Raw genomic sequence first — 16,574 nt, 5'->3', positions numbered from 1 at the left:
GCAGGTGTTTCATGGAACCAGTTCACATTATTGGATGACCATGTCATACATTTATCCAGGGCTTATGTTGAGGCTTCCTGTAGCTTATATCTGATTTAGGCCCCTTTTACACATCAGTTTCTTGCCATCAGTCACAATCCATCCAATTTTGAAGAAAACGTTTTTTTCTTATCGACTTTTATTAGTGACAGATGGCCTCACATTTCGTCTGTCGTACGACGGATCCGTCAAAAAATACCGATGGAGGCGAAGTCCACAGTAAAGTTTTTTGTGTACGGCGAAAAAACGGACAGCGACGGGTCCGTCGTTGTCTGTCGTTTTATAGAATGGAAGCCTATGGGCGCAGGATCCGTCGTCATCCGTCAAATGACAGATCCGGCGACGGATTCCATTTTTTTTAACTGAGCATGCTCAGCTGGATTGTAAAAACACTGTTTGGTTAAAAATGTCTCTCTCTCTCTCTCTTTCGTCCACGGTATATGTAGGTTTTCAATAGCAAATAAGATTTGGCCTGAAAAAACTGGTACGACGGATCCGTTTTGTAGACGGGTCCGTCACATCAGTTTTGCCACAATCTGCGACGGATCCGTCGAGAAAACGGATTGTGACAGATGGCAAAAAACTAATGTGTGAAAGGGGCCTTAGCTTATTACCGAGGGATCCTAAGCAAACGATCCCCTCTATTCCTACAGTGATTTTTTAAACATCATAAATTAGTAAAATTGCAAAGTGCTTGGAAAAACATGCAACTTTTCAATTTACTTCTAATTACATATATTTTCCGTTCTCGAGAAGAGATTTTTAAGTTTGTTTAGTTGTTTAGCGCTTGTTGTCTATGTTACCGACCAACTCTATCTATCAGCAGTGGCCGATCTACTGAAGGAGCACAATGCTTACAAGATCTTTCCACATCAGTTGTGTGTGTGAATATATTTCTATATCTATCTATCTATCTATCTATATATCTATCTATCTATCTATCTATCCACACACTTAACTTATCTTTAATAAAAATTGATAAGGGGGCCTATATCAGAGAAATCCAGCAAGGCATCAACATAACAGTAGAGAGAGAAATACTGAGTTGATAGTATAAATGATATGCACAGTTCAATGTGAACCATCAATATCCCAAATATTTGATACCATAAGGTTGGTATATAGTAGTAATGAAGGTTGTTATATATTTTCCCTTCCAGGTTAGTCTGTGTCTTTATGGCGCCCACATTTGGTCCTGAGTCTTCACCTTTGACTTTGATTTTATTGTTTTTTGTACATTGTCTTATTGTGATATTTAATAAAACCCTTCACAATTTGTCTTATCTGATGTAATTGTTACTCCAGATTTGTGTAGGAATTATATTATGTTTTGAAGTTTTCCCGACAGTGTCTATTCCTGCCTTTGGCCTTGTAGACTTATTTAGTTGTATTTATGACTTTCTCAGGTCAGATGATATTGATAGTAATTAAATAATTTCTATGTTCTCAAGAATGAAAGGATTTTAAATCATGGTTTACTGCTCGTTGGCTAGGTTACCGACCAATTCTGCAATCTATCAGTAATGGCCGATCTCATACGGAAAGAGCACAGCCAGGCTCGGACTGGCCCACAAGGGAACACGGGAATCCTCCAGTGGGCCCCCGTGCTGGAGTAAGCCACCTACCCCAGCAACATGAGCAGTATTTGGCCCCATTGCATTATTCACTTTGTACAGAACAAATCAGCATCTCATCATTGACTCAACAAACTACCCAATGCATTATTACATAGAAATACAGATAAGTGTGTGAATGAGGCTGAACAGTGGACCCCCACTGTTACTGATGGGCCCTTGGCAGCTCAGTCCGGCACTGAGCAGAGCACTTGCAAGGTCTTTCGAATAAAGCTGGTAAGTGCTGGTACCAGCTTCAGTGCTTTCGCTCTCCTCCAACGCTGCAGGAATGGGTTGAGCGCCAATCGGACCAGGAGTGTTCCGATACTGCTAGTCCGGCCTATGGATCATCAGGAGTGTACTTCCCCCCCACCACGCAGGAAGAAAGTAGGGAATAGGTGCACTCTTAGGACGCATGGCGAGAAAACAGTGCGAGTGGAATACGATAAAAAAATCGCATTCCACTCAGACCAATATTATTCTATGGGGTAGCACCCAAGAGCGATTATTTTCTCAGCCCTAATTGGACCAAAAAACAGTCGCAACATGCTGCGAGTAAAATGCGACTCTGTTCCACTCGCACCCATGCAAGTCTATGGGGCGAGAAAAACATTGCACCGCTCTCGCGTTACACCGGTGTACCGCGCGTGCAGTGCGACAATTGCATCAGCCGGCAACAGAGGAGAGAGGGAGATAAATCCCTCCCCTCCCCTTCGCAACGCCAGCCCCCCCTATGCAGCTGTGGTCTGATCGCACGATCGGACCACAGTCGCATGACCCTCACATGACACTCGGCTGTGAGCGTGAGCTGAGTGTCATGCGAGGACTCGCATATAACCCCGTGTGGCCTCAGCCTTAAGGACTGAATGTAAGACAAGCCCTTTTATCCCTTAGATATGTTTTTTAAATGTTTTGTAGCAGTCATGCAATTCTAAATGTTGACCTTTCACACATCTTCACTTCTACAAGGAATGCCAGCAGCTCTGAAGATGTCTTGCCATCCAGTCTGACAATCTGTATTTTCAATGCAGCCTGAATTCACTGACCTGATTTTAAAGCCCTTATAAAAATGACCCATTTGCTTGAGCACCTTCTTGCTTTTTCTGTGATTTACTCTATTAGTGGGACTTTCACAGTCTGATGGCAGCATTCATTTTGTTTGTTTTGGTGTATTGAATAAAACTGTATATGCATGATTTATAATTCTGTTTTTATGCTCTTTTTTCATAGCATTAGAGCGGAAAATCTCAATGAGACAGAGCAGAGAAGAACTCATTAAAAGAGGAGTCTTAAAGGAGATCTATGATAAAGGTAAACTTTATTACCTGAATGTCTGAACACTGCGTAGAATAAGCTGCTGGACTTGCTGCATGAGTATATATTCCCTTTGTTTCTGAGATATTTATTAGGTTTCATGATTTTCAATTATTTAGTTGCTTAATTAAAGGTGTTGTACAATGAATGCACGTTACCAATTCACACGAATAGGTAGCTCCTTTTGAATGGATCAATAGTTCCACATGCACATCAGCACTCCATTTATTGTCTTTTGGCCTGCTGGAGACTGCAAAGCACAGCACTTGAATCTCTACAGCAGTCCAATAGACAATAAATGGAGTGCTGGTGTGCATTTGGAACTATCGCTCCATTCAATCAGAGAACTCTAGTATGTTCTCGCTATTGTGGCGCCCTGGGCAAGCCAGGACGTCACAAGCACTACACCAACACACCCCACACTCCCGGTCAGGCACACCAAAGTCAGACAAAATCCTTGTTGCCTCCCTCCAGGGGCTGATGCTCACACCAGGGGGTGGGCCAGGCGGTTGGTCCCACCCACCGAGGAGTGCACAGTCCTGGAGGCGGGAAAAGGAAGGAGTCGAGTTTTAGAGTTTGAAGTGGAAGGAGGGAAGTGGTAGAGGAGCAGACAGAAAGTGGTCCGGGTGTGTGGCCCGGACGGAACAGCAAGGTTGGCAGACGGTGGTGCCCGTCTGCAGGAGAGGCCGATTGGAGTGAGCCGTAAGGACCGTGGACGGGCGGTGGCCCGGCGGTACCGGACCGGTACGCAAAGAGAAGCCAGCACCATCCGGCAGGGGCTTACGGACCCCGACAAGGCTAGGAGTCGCCGTGCAATTTGTCAAATCTGTTAGCGAAGGGAACCTCCTGGGTTTCCCAGCAGCCAAGTCCCGACAGAAGGCAACAGTCCAACCGTTAGAGGGAAACACAGTCATCGCCAAGGCTAAAGTTCCCAGGGCCAGAGCCTGCGGGCAAAAGGGGCTCCTTCAGCAACCTTCAAGCTGGAGGAGCGGGTTACCGGTGGGAACCCATTGAAACCGTCTACACTACACAGGTGCAGGGAAAGGCAGTCACCATTAACCTGCCGGGAGGAGAAACACCGCAGCCGTCTGTGGGACCTGTCCATCCAGCCGTTTGTTTTACCGGAGACTCTGTGTTTATCATTGGCTGAGTGAGTACCAACGTGCCGTGCGGCACAGCGCTGCCCCCGCGACCCTGCACCTCACCAGGCCCCGTAACCCGCCTGCCATCCATCCCTACCCCATCACCGGGCCCCAGGACAACCAACCCCCTACCCACGGAGGGGAGAACTAACAACCAGGCTGCTCCCTGCCATCGCTCCCGGGATCCCCGTCCAGAGCAGCGGTGGTGTCACCAACCTCACCACAACTGTGGGTGGCGTCACGGACAATATCAAATCCCCACAATCAAACCCCCCCTTTTCACTCACGGGCGAGGAGCGCCGCTCGAGTCCCCGGGATCCGGCCCACCGCTCGAGCCACCACCGAGCAGCAGCAGCAGCCGGACCCGAGCAGTGGGAGAGCGCAGCGTCCCCTCCTCCACCCACGACACTATAGTTGGGGTTCGCAGCGATAAACAAGGTATTAACTATACTGTGGATAGGAGATAACTAGTGCTGAGCGAAAAGTTTGGTATTTGGGTGCTCTTCACGAGCATTTAATGCTTGGATGAGTGCGAGTATGATGGAAATCAATGGAGAACTCAAGCATTTTTCCTAAAATATGCTGGAGTTCCCCATTGACTTCCATCATCATACCGAACTATTTGTTTATCACTAGTGAAAACTTGTATTTATTATACAACCCATAAAATATTTACTTGTTCTTCTTATCCTCAAGTAGAGGGACAGTTTGATCCACAAAACTGATACGTAAAGATAGCCATATACATGAGATTCGTTTTTGGCTGAGCCCAACAACTACTTAATGTCTATGAGACTGCCCTGACTTTCTACCAACAGAACAATCAGAAATATGGATTTATTTTTACTCAGCCAACAACTCATATATGTCCAGATTTATTCCTAGAGCAGGGCTTTAGGAGGGCAATGCTTCACAAACAAGGGAATCCGTGTGTCGAGCCCTACTTTAGATATAACTCTATTAAAGAGTAACTTAACCCTACTGTACATGACAGTGTATATGACATCGTTGTTGCGTAAAGAGGACCTGTCACAATTAAATACCTCGTATAAATCCCTGAGTTCCTTCTATTCTGTCTCTCTTTTGTGTTTGTCCTGGATCACGCCATTGCAGAGATATTCACATTTTTTTTCTGTTAGAGCGCATTATGTGAAATTTTTGGTAGTAGTGCAACTGGCCTCTTCTTTAGAGTCTTTCCTGGGGGATCTTTCAAGCCTCCCTTCCAGACGTTGCCAATCACATCTCTGCAGATTATCTAACATCTCGGATGCTGCCGAGCTGTGATTGGAAACTTCAGGGAGGGTTGAAAGCCACTCTCCTAGGGAAGACTCTAAGAAAATTCTCAGTTGCACTACAAGTAGAAATTTCACATAGTACACCCCCAAAGCAACAAATGAGAATATCTCTGCAATGAAGTAACGCAAAACAAAGGTCATTTTATTTTGCTCTAAGCCATTATATAGTTTAAGGGGGCACGTAGAGGACATTATTACTGTGTTAGGGGGCTCAATACCTGCCTTTCCGCATATTCATCCTATGCTACCGTGAATAGTATAGAGCATTGTTACTAGGACGTCAGGTTTTCTCCAGGTGTATTTATTTTGCCACTTATGTTATCTATGTTTTGGTGTGCTTTTGAACCTTGAAACAACCTGTGATGTGTATAATGTCGGTAGGATATGGACTATTCTAAATTTCAGTAATGCACTGGGATTTCTTTCATCTGAGTTTAGGAGTCAGTGTGACATCTTAGTCTCAGGGATTTTTAATGCTACAGATAGAAGCTACTCTTGCTTCAGGTTTCTTCTCTCTTAGTTCATCTCTTTTTATCCTGCAGCACTCTGCTACCTCCGTAAGAGAACTGCCTAACTGGAAAGTAATCCTTCAATATTTAGCATTTATCAGTATTCATCTGGGCATGTTAGAAGTTTTAGAAGAGACGAGTTAGTGATTTTGGTAAACTGTATTTCTACGCTTTAAAAATGTTACAGTATATGTGAGGACGAGCATCATTGTATATCACTGATCAGTGATTCATGGATTGTAGCAAGAATAGTGTCCAAAGGTTTCCAGCTGAGGCATGCTAAAGTCACATCAAAGTGTGCATGCCGAGAAAAACGCAAAAGCGGAGCGAGAAAAGGGACAAGGAGGTGACAGGTCATGATAGTTCATCTAGAGCCATGCAAATTTCACAACTAGAAGTATGGCTCAAGGTAAGGCACACAGGTATCAGTCGCAGGATTCCCACATTTTCGGAAAGGTCATCATTGTCAGGATAATCTATTATCCATTTCCAAATGTTTTATTTACAAGTGAGAATATGCTATTGATGAAGTTTATGGAAATCTTTTAGATCTTAAAACGGCCAAAAGAACCAATATGGACTAGTATCTGTTACTGTGTCTACAAGAGCCTTTTTCAATGTTTTCCCTGTGCAGTCAATGACAATACATATATGCACAACGGAAGAATAAAGTCTAGAAATTAAGGAAGAAATCATTCACTGATCGGCCATTAAAGCCCCCCATACACTTTAGGCAGCTGTCTAATAATTCAGCTAGCCAGCAGCTATCCCCTCCGATTCTACCATACACAGCGATCCTGTATTCTCTATGAGAAAGTTGATTTGAGACTCCTCTGGCAGTGGTTTATCTCCTAGAGAACATGCCTGACAATTATTTCCCCATCATCCATGGAATAGTTGGGGGCTCCCATACATATTAAACCAGGGGTGCAAAACCTGCAGCCCAAAGGCCACTTGCAACCCACAATGTTTCTCTATGCAGCCCCAGCCATCTCTGACTCCTCTATGTTCAGCAACCCTCATAGACTACAGTGTGGTGTAAAGGTTTGGGCACCCTTATTGTGAACAGTTAATTAAGTTGAAGATGACGTGATCAGTAAAAGACATAAAGTTAAAGATGACATATTTCCTTTGTATTTTAGGTATAAACAATATTATATTTTAATCTTAAAGGTCTTATGTTTGCATCAACAATTTGTTGAAATTTAATTGAATCCATTCTTTTGTTTACCCATGAAATGATCCCTGTGCCATTCCCTGCAACACAAGCATGATAGATCCAGCCCCATGCTTAAAGGGAACCTGTCACCACGTTTTTGGACTATAAGCTGCGGCCACCACCAGTGGGCTCTTATATACAGCATTCTAACATGCTGTATATAATAGCCCAGGCCACTGTGTAGAACATAAAAATCACTTTATAATACTTACCTAACAGTCGTTCTGCGATGGATGAGGGCCTAATGGGCGTCTCCGTTCTCCAGTGCGGGCTCCTCCCCTTTCGGCCATCTTCGGCTTCTTTCTGAAGCCTGTGTGCATGACGCGGCTACGTCATACACACTCGCTGGTCCTGCGCAGGCACATTACAATACTTTGATCTGCCCTGCTCAGGGCAGATCAAAGTGCGCCTGCTCAGGACCAGAATGTGGATGACGTCGGATCCGTCATGCACCGCGGCTAGAGAAGAAAAAGAACAAAGATGGCCGAAAGAGGCGGGTCCGGCACCAGACAACGGTAACGCCCATTAGGCCCTCATCCACCGCAGTGCGACCGTTAGGTAAGTATTATAAAGTGTTTTTATGTTGTCACAGCGGCCTGGGCTTTTATATACAGCATGTTAGAATGCTGTATATAAGAGCCTTGTGGTGGTGGCCGCAGCTTATAGGCCAAAAAAGTGGTGACAGGTTCACTTTAATGGTTGGCGAGATGTTCTTTTCCTGAAATTCTGTGCCCTTTTTTCTCCACACATACCTTTGATCATTGTGGCCAAAGAGTTATTTTTTAACTTCATTGGTCTACAGAATTTTTTTCCAAAATGCATCAGGCATGTTTAGATGTTATTTTGCATACTTCTGATTCCTGGTGGTCTTTTCTAGTCAAGCGGGGGTTCTGATTTGCCTATCTAACAATCCTATGAGCAGCTCTGACAGAAATTTTCCTTTCTCATCCAGATGTTATCTTGACCTCCACTGTTCCTGTTAAGTGGTATTTCTTAATTACATCTCAAAATGAGGAAAACGCTTTGCTGTCTTTTTATAGCCTTCACCTACTTTGTGGGCCTCCACCATTTTCAGAGTGCTAGGCAGCTGCTCAGAAGAACCCATGACTGCTGTTTTTTGGCACAAGGTTAGAGGAGGCTGGATTTTAATAAAGCTGTGAAATTTGCATCACCTGGCCTTTCCTAATGATGATAGTGAACAAGTTATAACCATAACAGGCTAATTAAGGTATGAAACCTTGGTCAAAGATATCTAAGCACACAAATCTCTAAGGGTGCCCAAACTTTTGCATCGGCCCATTTTCCTTTTTGTAATTTTTAAAATGTAAAAGATGAAAATATATTTTTGTTTGGCCTAAAATACAAAGTAAATGTGTTATCTTTAACTTTATACCTGTTAGAGATTATTTCATCTTCAACTTGCTTAACTGTACACAATAACAGTAATTTTGACCACGAGTGCCCAAACGTTTATATCCCACTGTATGGGGATAGGTATACTCATTGTATAGTCATCTTTTTCTGAAATGCTAATTGGGGAGCAAAAGACCCTTTTTGTCTACAATGGTGGAAGTTCCAGAAATTAACCCCCTTATCCCACACTTAAATAGATAATGGATAACTGTCAATGTATAGTTCGGATTAGAATACCTCTTCACATTTTATGTAGCCTTTTGGAGTTGCGCAATCACAAAATTTGGCACTCAGACCAAAAAGGTTGTGCATTAGACTGTTGGTCGAACCCGACAATATCGGTGAATTCGGCTATCATCAGTCTAATGTGCATGGGGGCCTTAACCTGTGTTCCTGAAGGTAAGGCTTTTCACGTCAGCCATGAATGTTAAAAACTTAAAAAAAAAGTTTGGCTATTGTCATGAAAGAAGCAGATTTATTATAAACGGTGTCCTGAAATAAGGAACAGGAAATGGTAAAGGAATATAAGCATCTGATCACTTGGTATTTGTCAAGTTTTACAATACTAAATAGGATATGTCATCTTATGTACAAGCAGACTACTTCTCATACCTACAACACAATTCTAATGCATGGCTTTCGCCTTTCCAATGTTATAATTGATGAAGTAGGTCAGGGAGCTGAGGGATTTGGCATCTTCAGCTCAGTTCCCCAATGCGGATATTAGACACAATAACTCTTGCTCAAGTAATTCACTCGTCTTTTTGCCCTGCAGCCTTTCCATGCCACTTCGATTAGATAATATCTAGTGGTGAAAGAATTGAACAAAGTCTTTGCTCACACTCTGTTACATGGGACCATGCAGACTATTGCAACCTCTGATGTTATGTCCTTGCATGTACAGATAAAGAAGTCAATTCATTAAAGGGAAGCTGTCACCAAATTTGTCCACTATATGCTGCGGCCACCAGCAGGAAGTCATGATATGCAGCATTCTATATACAGCGGTGACGTCACTCAGTTTATCTGCAGTCACAGCTGAAGGTTCCCACGGTACCCCACCTGTGACTGCAGGTAAACTGACCTCAGGTGACCTCATTGAACTCAGTGACCTCACCCCTGGCGAACAAATTCAGTGTAATGAGACCTGCATCTCCTGGCAGAAAACCATGGTTTTTTTGCCAAGAGATACAGATATGGTGCTGAAATTTATACACCAAATTCCTGCACCAATACTGCATCTCTTGACAAAAAAACGCATCTTAACGCAATGTGGTTTTGATGCAATATTGATGTGGTTTTTTTGCAAGAAGATGCAGATTTAGTGCAGGAAGTTGGTGTATAAATTTCTGCACCAAATTTGCATCTCATGGCAAAAAACTGCAAATAAATAACATCAAAACCGTTTTTGTGTGTTTTTTGCCAGGAGATGCAGATTTGGTGCTGAAATTTATACACCAAATTCCTGCACCAAATCTGCATTTCATGGCAAAAATAAAACGCATCAAAACGTGATGCAGTTTTGATGCAATTTGTTTTGCCAGAAGATTGAGATTTGATGCTGAAATTTATACACCAAATTCCTACACCAAATTTGCATCTTCAGGTGCGTTTTTATGCCAGAAGATGCAGATTTGGTGCAGGAATTTAGTGTATAAATGTCAGCACCATATCTGCATCTCTTGGCAAAAAAACACAGTTTTCAGCCAGGAAATGCAGGTCTGATTGAACTGAATGAGTTCACCTGAGGTGAAGTGACTGAGTTCAATGAGGTCAGTTTAACTGCAGTCACTGGTGGGGTACTGTGGGAACCTCCAGCTGTGACCACAGATAAATTGAATGACGTCACGGCTCACAGCTGCGGCTCAGTGAGTCTCTGCCTGAAGCCACAGTGGTTGGTCACGTTTTCTAATGTGCCCATTGTGGAGACACGGGGCTCAGTGGGTGCTCTCGTCCACTGAAACCCGCCGCCTTTAGAAAGACAGCGTGGCTCAGGGCTCATCCCAACTGAACGCCGGCCTCCTTAACCGTGGGCGTAACACTACTCAGACAACACAGGGTGAGGGAATCACAATAATTAGACTTTATTGGATCCCCAAACAATTAACACACATAACACATAACCAGCAAAACACAAATGTAACAGGCAACAGAGTCTCACCCTTCCGCTGGCTCACCAGGGATTTAGAATGTCCATGCCTCAGAGCTTCCAGGGCCACTTACTCCAATCCAGCAGCACCCCGCTTTTGGCGGGCACCCACCTAGAAAGGAATAGCGCCAGATTTAGGAAGCTGTGTGAGGTTTGCAAAGTCTGTACCAGGTGACTGAACTGTCCCAACCTGAGTGTCCTCCTTAGGTAGTCCTGGTATGATGTTACAATCCTGGCAGCCGGAGTCGAAATCCCTAGGCTGTGGATATGGTCTCCAACCGGAACCGGAGTCCATAGATTGAAGCCATTAAATATCCTGATCCTCTAGTCAGCTGCTGAGAGCTTAGACTGGATCCATCAGCATCCATTACAACCTGGTGGCTTAAAGAAGTCCCTTTTATAGCCACAGCCTTCCACTTAGATACACTGCGTCCTCATCGATTGGTTGGACAAGAGCGCCTCTCACATTGGATGAATCTCAAGCTGCATGGACAATGTTCATCCAAATGATGTCTACAGAAAGACTGAGGGTATACATGTAGTCTGGGAGTCATCGACTAGACAATGGCTACTAAGGTAATCACATTAGCAATACACAACTACAATACAATGGTTACTGGAAAATTCTGGAGAAACAATACGTCTGGCTTTCAGTGGCCAACACAATTACATGAGTCCAAAAGAGTCTTGTAAAAACAATGAGGGACTTATTTCCCGTCTATAAACAATCTATCATCCTGTCTGGCTGAATGTTAAGAAACTTTAACCCATGAGAGTCCATGTCGTCACACCCATGCGCTGTGACTTCAATATTTAGCAGAGTTGGGATCATCATGGGACCTTGTGTGGATTACATTGGAACTGGGTGTTTGGGGTTAATAATTTGGAGAAAAGAGAAAGAGGGTGCGGGTTTTATTTCAAAGAAAGGATTTTTTAAGTGTTTGTGTTTATTTCTTTTCACTTACAGTATTAGTAAGGAGGAGGTCTCATCCTTCCATTACTAATCTAGGGCTTAGTGGCAGCTGTGAGATGTCATTAACCTCTTATATTACCACAATTGCCACCGCACCAGGGCAATCAAGATGAGCCAGGTAAAGTGCTGGAATTGTCACATTAAATGGATGTGACAATTCTGGGCAGCTGCAGGCTGCTATTTTTAGGCTGAGTGGGTCAATAACATCGGCCTCCCCAACCTGAGAATACCAGACCCCAGCTGTCTGTTTTATCATGGCTGGATATCAAAATTGGGGGGACTGCATGTCGGTTTTTAAAATAATTTAGTTTAATAATTTATAAAAAAAAAAAAAAGCCGCATGGGGTCCATCTTAGTTTGATATACTGTCAAGATAAGCACATGGCTAGGGGCTTCAGCCTATAGCCATATGATATGTCTGCGCTGGGTTTCACCAAGCCAAGTTTATTTATTAATTTATTTTTATACCATAGGCATGCAGACAGCGTCAGTGATTCCAAGCAATCACAGACACTATGACACAGGGTGGGGTCACGGTCTGACTGCAACCAATTACATGCCAGGACTGACGGTGGGCAGAGAAAGTAGTGAATTTGAATGAGGGTTAATGAACGGACCCGGAAGTAGTATTAGTAGTATTAAGTATAACGCTGCAGCACTATTCAACTTAGCCCTTTCTACCACCAGTTTACAGAACAATGTTTGGGTCCCCATAGACTTATATGGGGTTCCGCATTCGAGCAGATGTACGGGTTCAAGTCTAGTCCTGAATCGGATGTTTTTTAAAAAAAAATCTGTCTGGATCCGCCAAAGCTGAACATCTTGCAGGTTTGCCCATCTCCACTTATAAATACTATTAAAAAAAAATCTCATAAGACCCCTCTAAATCTAGTCGTTGATTTTTAGAAGGTTTGTTGCTAAGTGTTATTACAGTTCTTCTTGTCCTTGTTGATAATTTCATTCATTTACATCCTATTATTACAGAAAAAAGTGGTCTATCACTTTAATCTAAAAAAATGTATACTTTACCAATGTAGAAGAGAATGCACTCAATAATCTGTCAGATGGCACTCGCAAGTCCTGTGCTTGTTATGTACAGCTCAACGCTCGCGACCTCTTGGTATATGCACAGAAAAGGAAGCTACAGTATTCATTGAAGCATAGTTTCCGAATAAACTTTCTTCTGAGTACTATATATTCTGGAATTATAAATAACGGGCCCATATGATGGATTGATTTTCTTTGCTTAGGCTTTCCGAGAGGCAGCAAACAAGTTTTCTCTAATGATAAATCAAAAATGCACATTGTTATTCATAACCTCTCAGATTTTCTTAAGTTTGCCTCTCCCAGCTCATTCAAGTGTGATATTCTCTAAAATGCAAGATGTTTCTTATTATTTATTGAACCTAATGTATGCCAGTTAATCTTCCAAGTTGTAATCTATTAAATATCTGGATTAGAGTAGTCTTCTGGGTCCTAGTAGGTGTGTGATATAGAGTGCTACAGTCCAATCAGCAGGAATCAGAGACTGACTCCCATATTATAAATATCTAATCTTTACTCTGGAAAACCATAGCTGTAAACAGTGCTAGGGCCGAGGTGACTAGTCACATACGCTCTCCCCGCCTTCTTAGCTAGATTGATAGGTCTCTCCCTATGTATAAAGAGTGGCCAATCACTTTAGCTAAGTGGGGTGGAGAGAAGTGAGGTGGAGCATACCTCTGTGACTAGTCTCCTTGTCCCCACTTTCTACTACACTGGGGAACGAAAAAATTGGTGCATGAGAAATGTAACCTGTTTTTAGGTCCGTTCTTGTCACTGATTTTATATCTGCCCTTATTTTTCTTCCATCAGTTCTAGTTAATGAGATGTGATATACCCTATGTATCTGCATACGACCAATTGAAAAACTAGGACTGCTGTCTACTAAACATTATTATTTTTGCCTTCTTGGTTATTAAAACAAATTCATACATGTAGATTTATTTTATTTATGAAGAGTTTACATAAAAATATAAGAATTAAACAAACATGCATAAAAAGTTGTCATTGAGACATTGTTCATTACTAAGATAATTAGCAAAAATGGCCCTTTAAAGATTTCTTGCAGTCAGTTGCGCCAGGGCAATCACTTTAAAAAATCTAGCAGTAATCTGACATCATGTGGGTATCCCAGTGTTTACAGTCTGTAAATGGCGTGCACACAAGTGAGAGAGATGAGGTGCCAGTGAATGGGTCAGCCAGACCAGGCCCAAGTCACAGAGAATGCACACTCAAATTGAATGCAATATTTATTTGTGATTTTTTTTTCAGAAAAAATTGTGAACAAAAACGACTGTCTCGGACGTTTCAGCCCAAGGGGCCTTGATCACAGGGTCGCTGTCTCAAGTAGTTCTGGTATAAGGATTTCTAGTGTGTAGTGTGAGGAATGCTGATGTTCCTATGCTAGGAATTCTGTCAGAGAAGTAGACATATGAAGAGGTAAAATCTGTATGGTGCTGATAGGTGCCAGGAAGTGCCTTTTATCAGCACCATACAGGTTTTACCCCTTCATATGCCTACTTTTCTGACAGAATTCCAAGCATAGGAACATCAGCATTCCTCACACATCACACTAGAAATCCTTATACCAGGACTAGTTGTGACAGCGACCATGTGATCAAGGTATCCCAGTGTTGTCGGTATCTTTCTTCTACAGGTCTTAAAGCTTGGTGGAACCGTTCATCTTGCTCTTCACTTTACCAAGGTTTCCTGGGAAAGGATCCAAGTGGCTATGGAGACATTGCACCTTGATACTCATTGTACAGCCAAGGTGATGGAAAAAAGATAGCATTCTGTTAACTACAGTAGTTCAGTGTAACTATCTGCTTTAGATTTCCCACGAAAATACTGTACAACCATAGTGAAAGGATACCATGCATCTGCCTCAGCATTGTTCACTTAATCTTTAAAGTGTAGATCTTTTATGAATCCTCTGATTTGAGGACTGTCAAAAATACCCGCCTTTAGCTTCTCCATGGGGACCGCTTGCAATTTTCTGCAGATATGGTTAAAGCATCCTCCTTCTTTGTTTAGAGCCTTTACAATCTGCTTTATTAAAATTACCGTGGTGGCAAAATGATCTTATTCCTGTCAACTAATGGTTCTGGAATTACATTATTTTCTCCTACTACCCTGTTTTCTCTCAAAGGCCACCGTTTTCTCATCCAGTGCTCATATTTGATCCCAGAAACAGGAAAAAAAGACATACATGGTGTATCTGCTGTCCGGGGACAATATTCACCATCTTTAGATCCACATAGATTGGCCCCATGATACTTTCTGTAGGCCCAGAGTAATTGTGTGTTCCTCTTCAGTTATTTATTATCAGTGACCTATTGGGGTTGACCTATATTTGTTTCCATTGAGTAAAAGCACACATTTTAGGCTTTGCTTACAACTGTCATGAACAGCGGCCATTTGCTTGGTCAATATTGTAATATGCCCATTTTCATCAGCAAGCCTTATATCTTATATAAATGTATATTTCATTTAATACGTTTTCAAGTATTTGTCACATACCTTACAGACCATTAATACCGCCATTGAGGAAAAAATCCCAAATTTGTATGTGGGCAATTGTACATTATCTCAAAAAGTAGAGGTGCTACTAAAAAATGAATGACATTCTGATTTAGAGGACTGAATATACCTAAAATCATGCCTAATACCTGAGGCCCTAAAACATTTTTTTCATTTGTTCCCCAGTGCTATGTTTTTCCCTGAAACGCCAAAATAGATGTTTTTAATAAGAAAGCTGGTCTCCGATTTATTCTGGCCACGGTTTGGGCAGCATTAATCACGTGAAAGGCTGCCTTTAATAGGTTAACATAATCATTTGATTTAGAGGCTTCACTTGGGGGACAATGTAATAATAAAAGTGCCAAAAGGCAGAGTTATTTATCACAGAGATGCCGGTTGGTCGTAATGTTTCCCAATTGTGCTAAAAAAAGAATACAAACTATCATGTATACTTTAAGTATGTGAATACATTTTTCTATGAAGCATAAACTATTTAAAGGAGTCATCACAATAATTGAAAAGAAAATCTCTGAAGTAACAGCATTATTTTAACAACTACAGTATAATTATAAGTGATGGGCGAATAGTAACTCTCTATGTTTGGATTATTCGTAACGAATCCCAAAGTACTATTCTAGTATTCATCATGAATAACAAACGTATTGGGGAAATACAGCATTTTTCTTGCTGTGATGAATACTGGAATAGCACTCGGTATTCGGTAAGCATTATCCAAACACAAATAGTTACTATTGGCCCATCACTAACAATAATCATTAGCCTCTTCACTCACTTCTCTGCAGTTTTGGTCTCTTCACTTTCTGTGGGTGGGCAGAAGCTCATCGCATGTGACAAAGAAGAAGGGGTGTAGCGCCCCTGAGATCATCAGGGTGCTACAAGTTTCCGCATCCCCACCAGGATGCAGGGCCTACCCCCTTAGGTACCCAGAACCCCAGTGCCGGTACCACCAAAACCCCAGGTAATCCCAGTTTTCCTCAACAATCCCCCATGGTGGGTGGGGCAGACTGTGGAGAGTAGTCGGGAACACAGGAAGTCAGTAGTCAGTCTAACTAAGAACAGAGTCGACAGCAGGAGTGTGAATGTGTGATTGAGCAACGTCCTGACTTGGGTTGAGGGTGACCTGGTACCCAGGAGAGGTAGTTGCCGGTGGAGTATGGTGCAGTACTCCCGGAACTACGCACCGACGGGGTACAGGACCCTAGGACAGGAAAGAGCTTCAAGCCGACCTCTTAACACCTGCACAGCAAAGGGGGCCATCAAGGACCTTGCAAACCCTAAAGAATCTGAAGACTCAGTAGCAATGAGAGAGCCGAGGACAGGACCAGA

At 42.6% G+C, this 16,574-nt stretch overlaps 1 protein-coding gene across 7 annotated transcripts in view; it reads left to right on the top strand.

Annotated features, from left to right (window-relative positions):
* PHACTR1 (phosphatase and actin regulator 1) overlaps positions 1–16,574 on the top strand; it is a 513,119-nt gene that overhangs the window by 408,855 nt on the left and 87,690 nt on the right. For all 7 annotated transcript variants that reach the window (XM_075314747.1, XM_075314748.1, XM_075314749.1 and 4 more), the window contains one exon: positions 2,883–2,963. In XM_075314747.1, the coding sequence (XP_075170862.1) occupies positions 2,883–2,963 (81 nt within the window). The remainder of the gene's footprint in view (positions 1–2,882; positions 2,964–16,574) is intronic.

This window comes from Anomaloglossus baeobatrachus, chromosome 6 (assembly GCF_048569485.1).
Source record: "Anomaloglossus baeobatrachus isolate aAnoBae1 chromosome 6, aAnoBae1.hap1, whole genome shotgun sequence".
Classification (NCBI taxonomy): domain Eukaryota; kingdom Metazoa; phylum Chordata; class Amphibia; order Anura; family Aromobatidae; genus Anomaloglossus; species Anomaloglossus baeobatrachus.
Note: the sequence above shows the minus strand (reverse complement) of the source record. Positions and strands in the feature narration are given on the sequence as shown.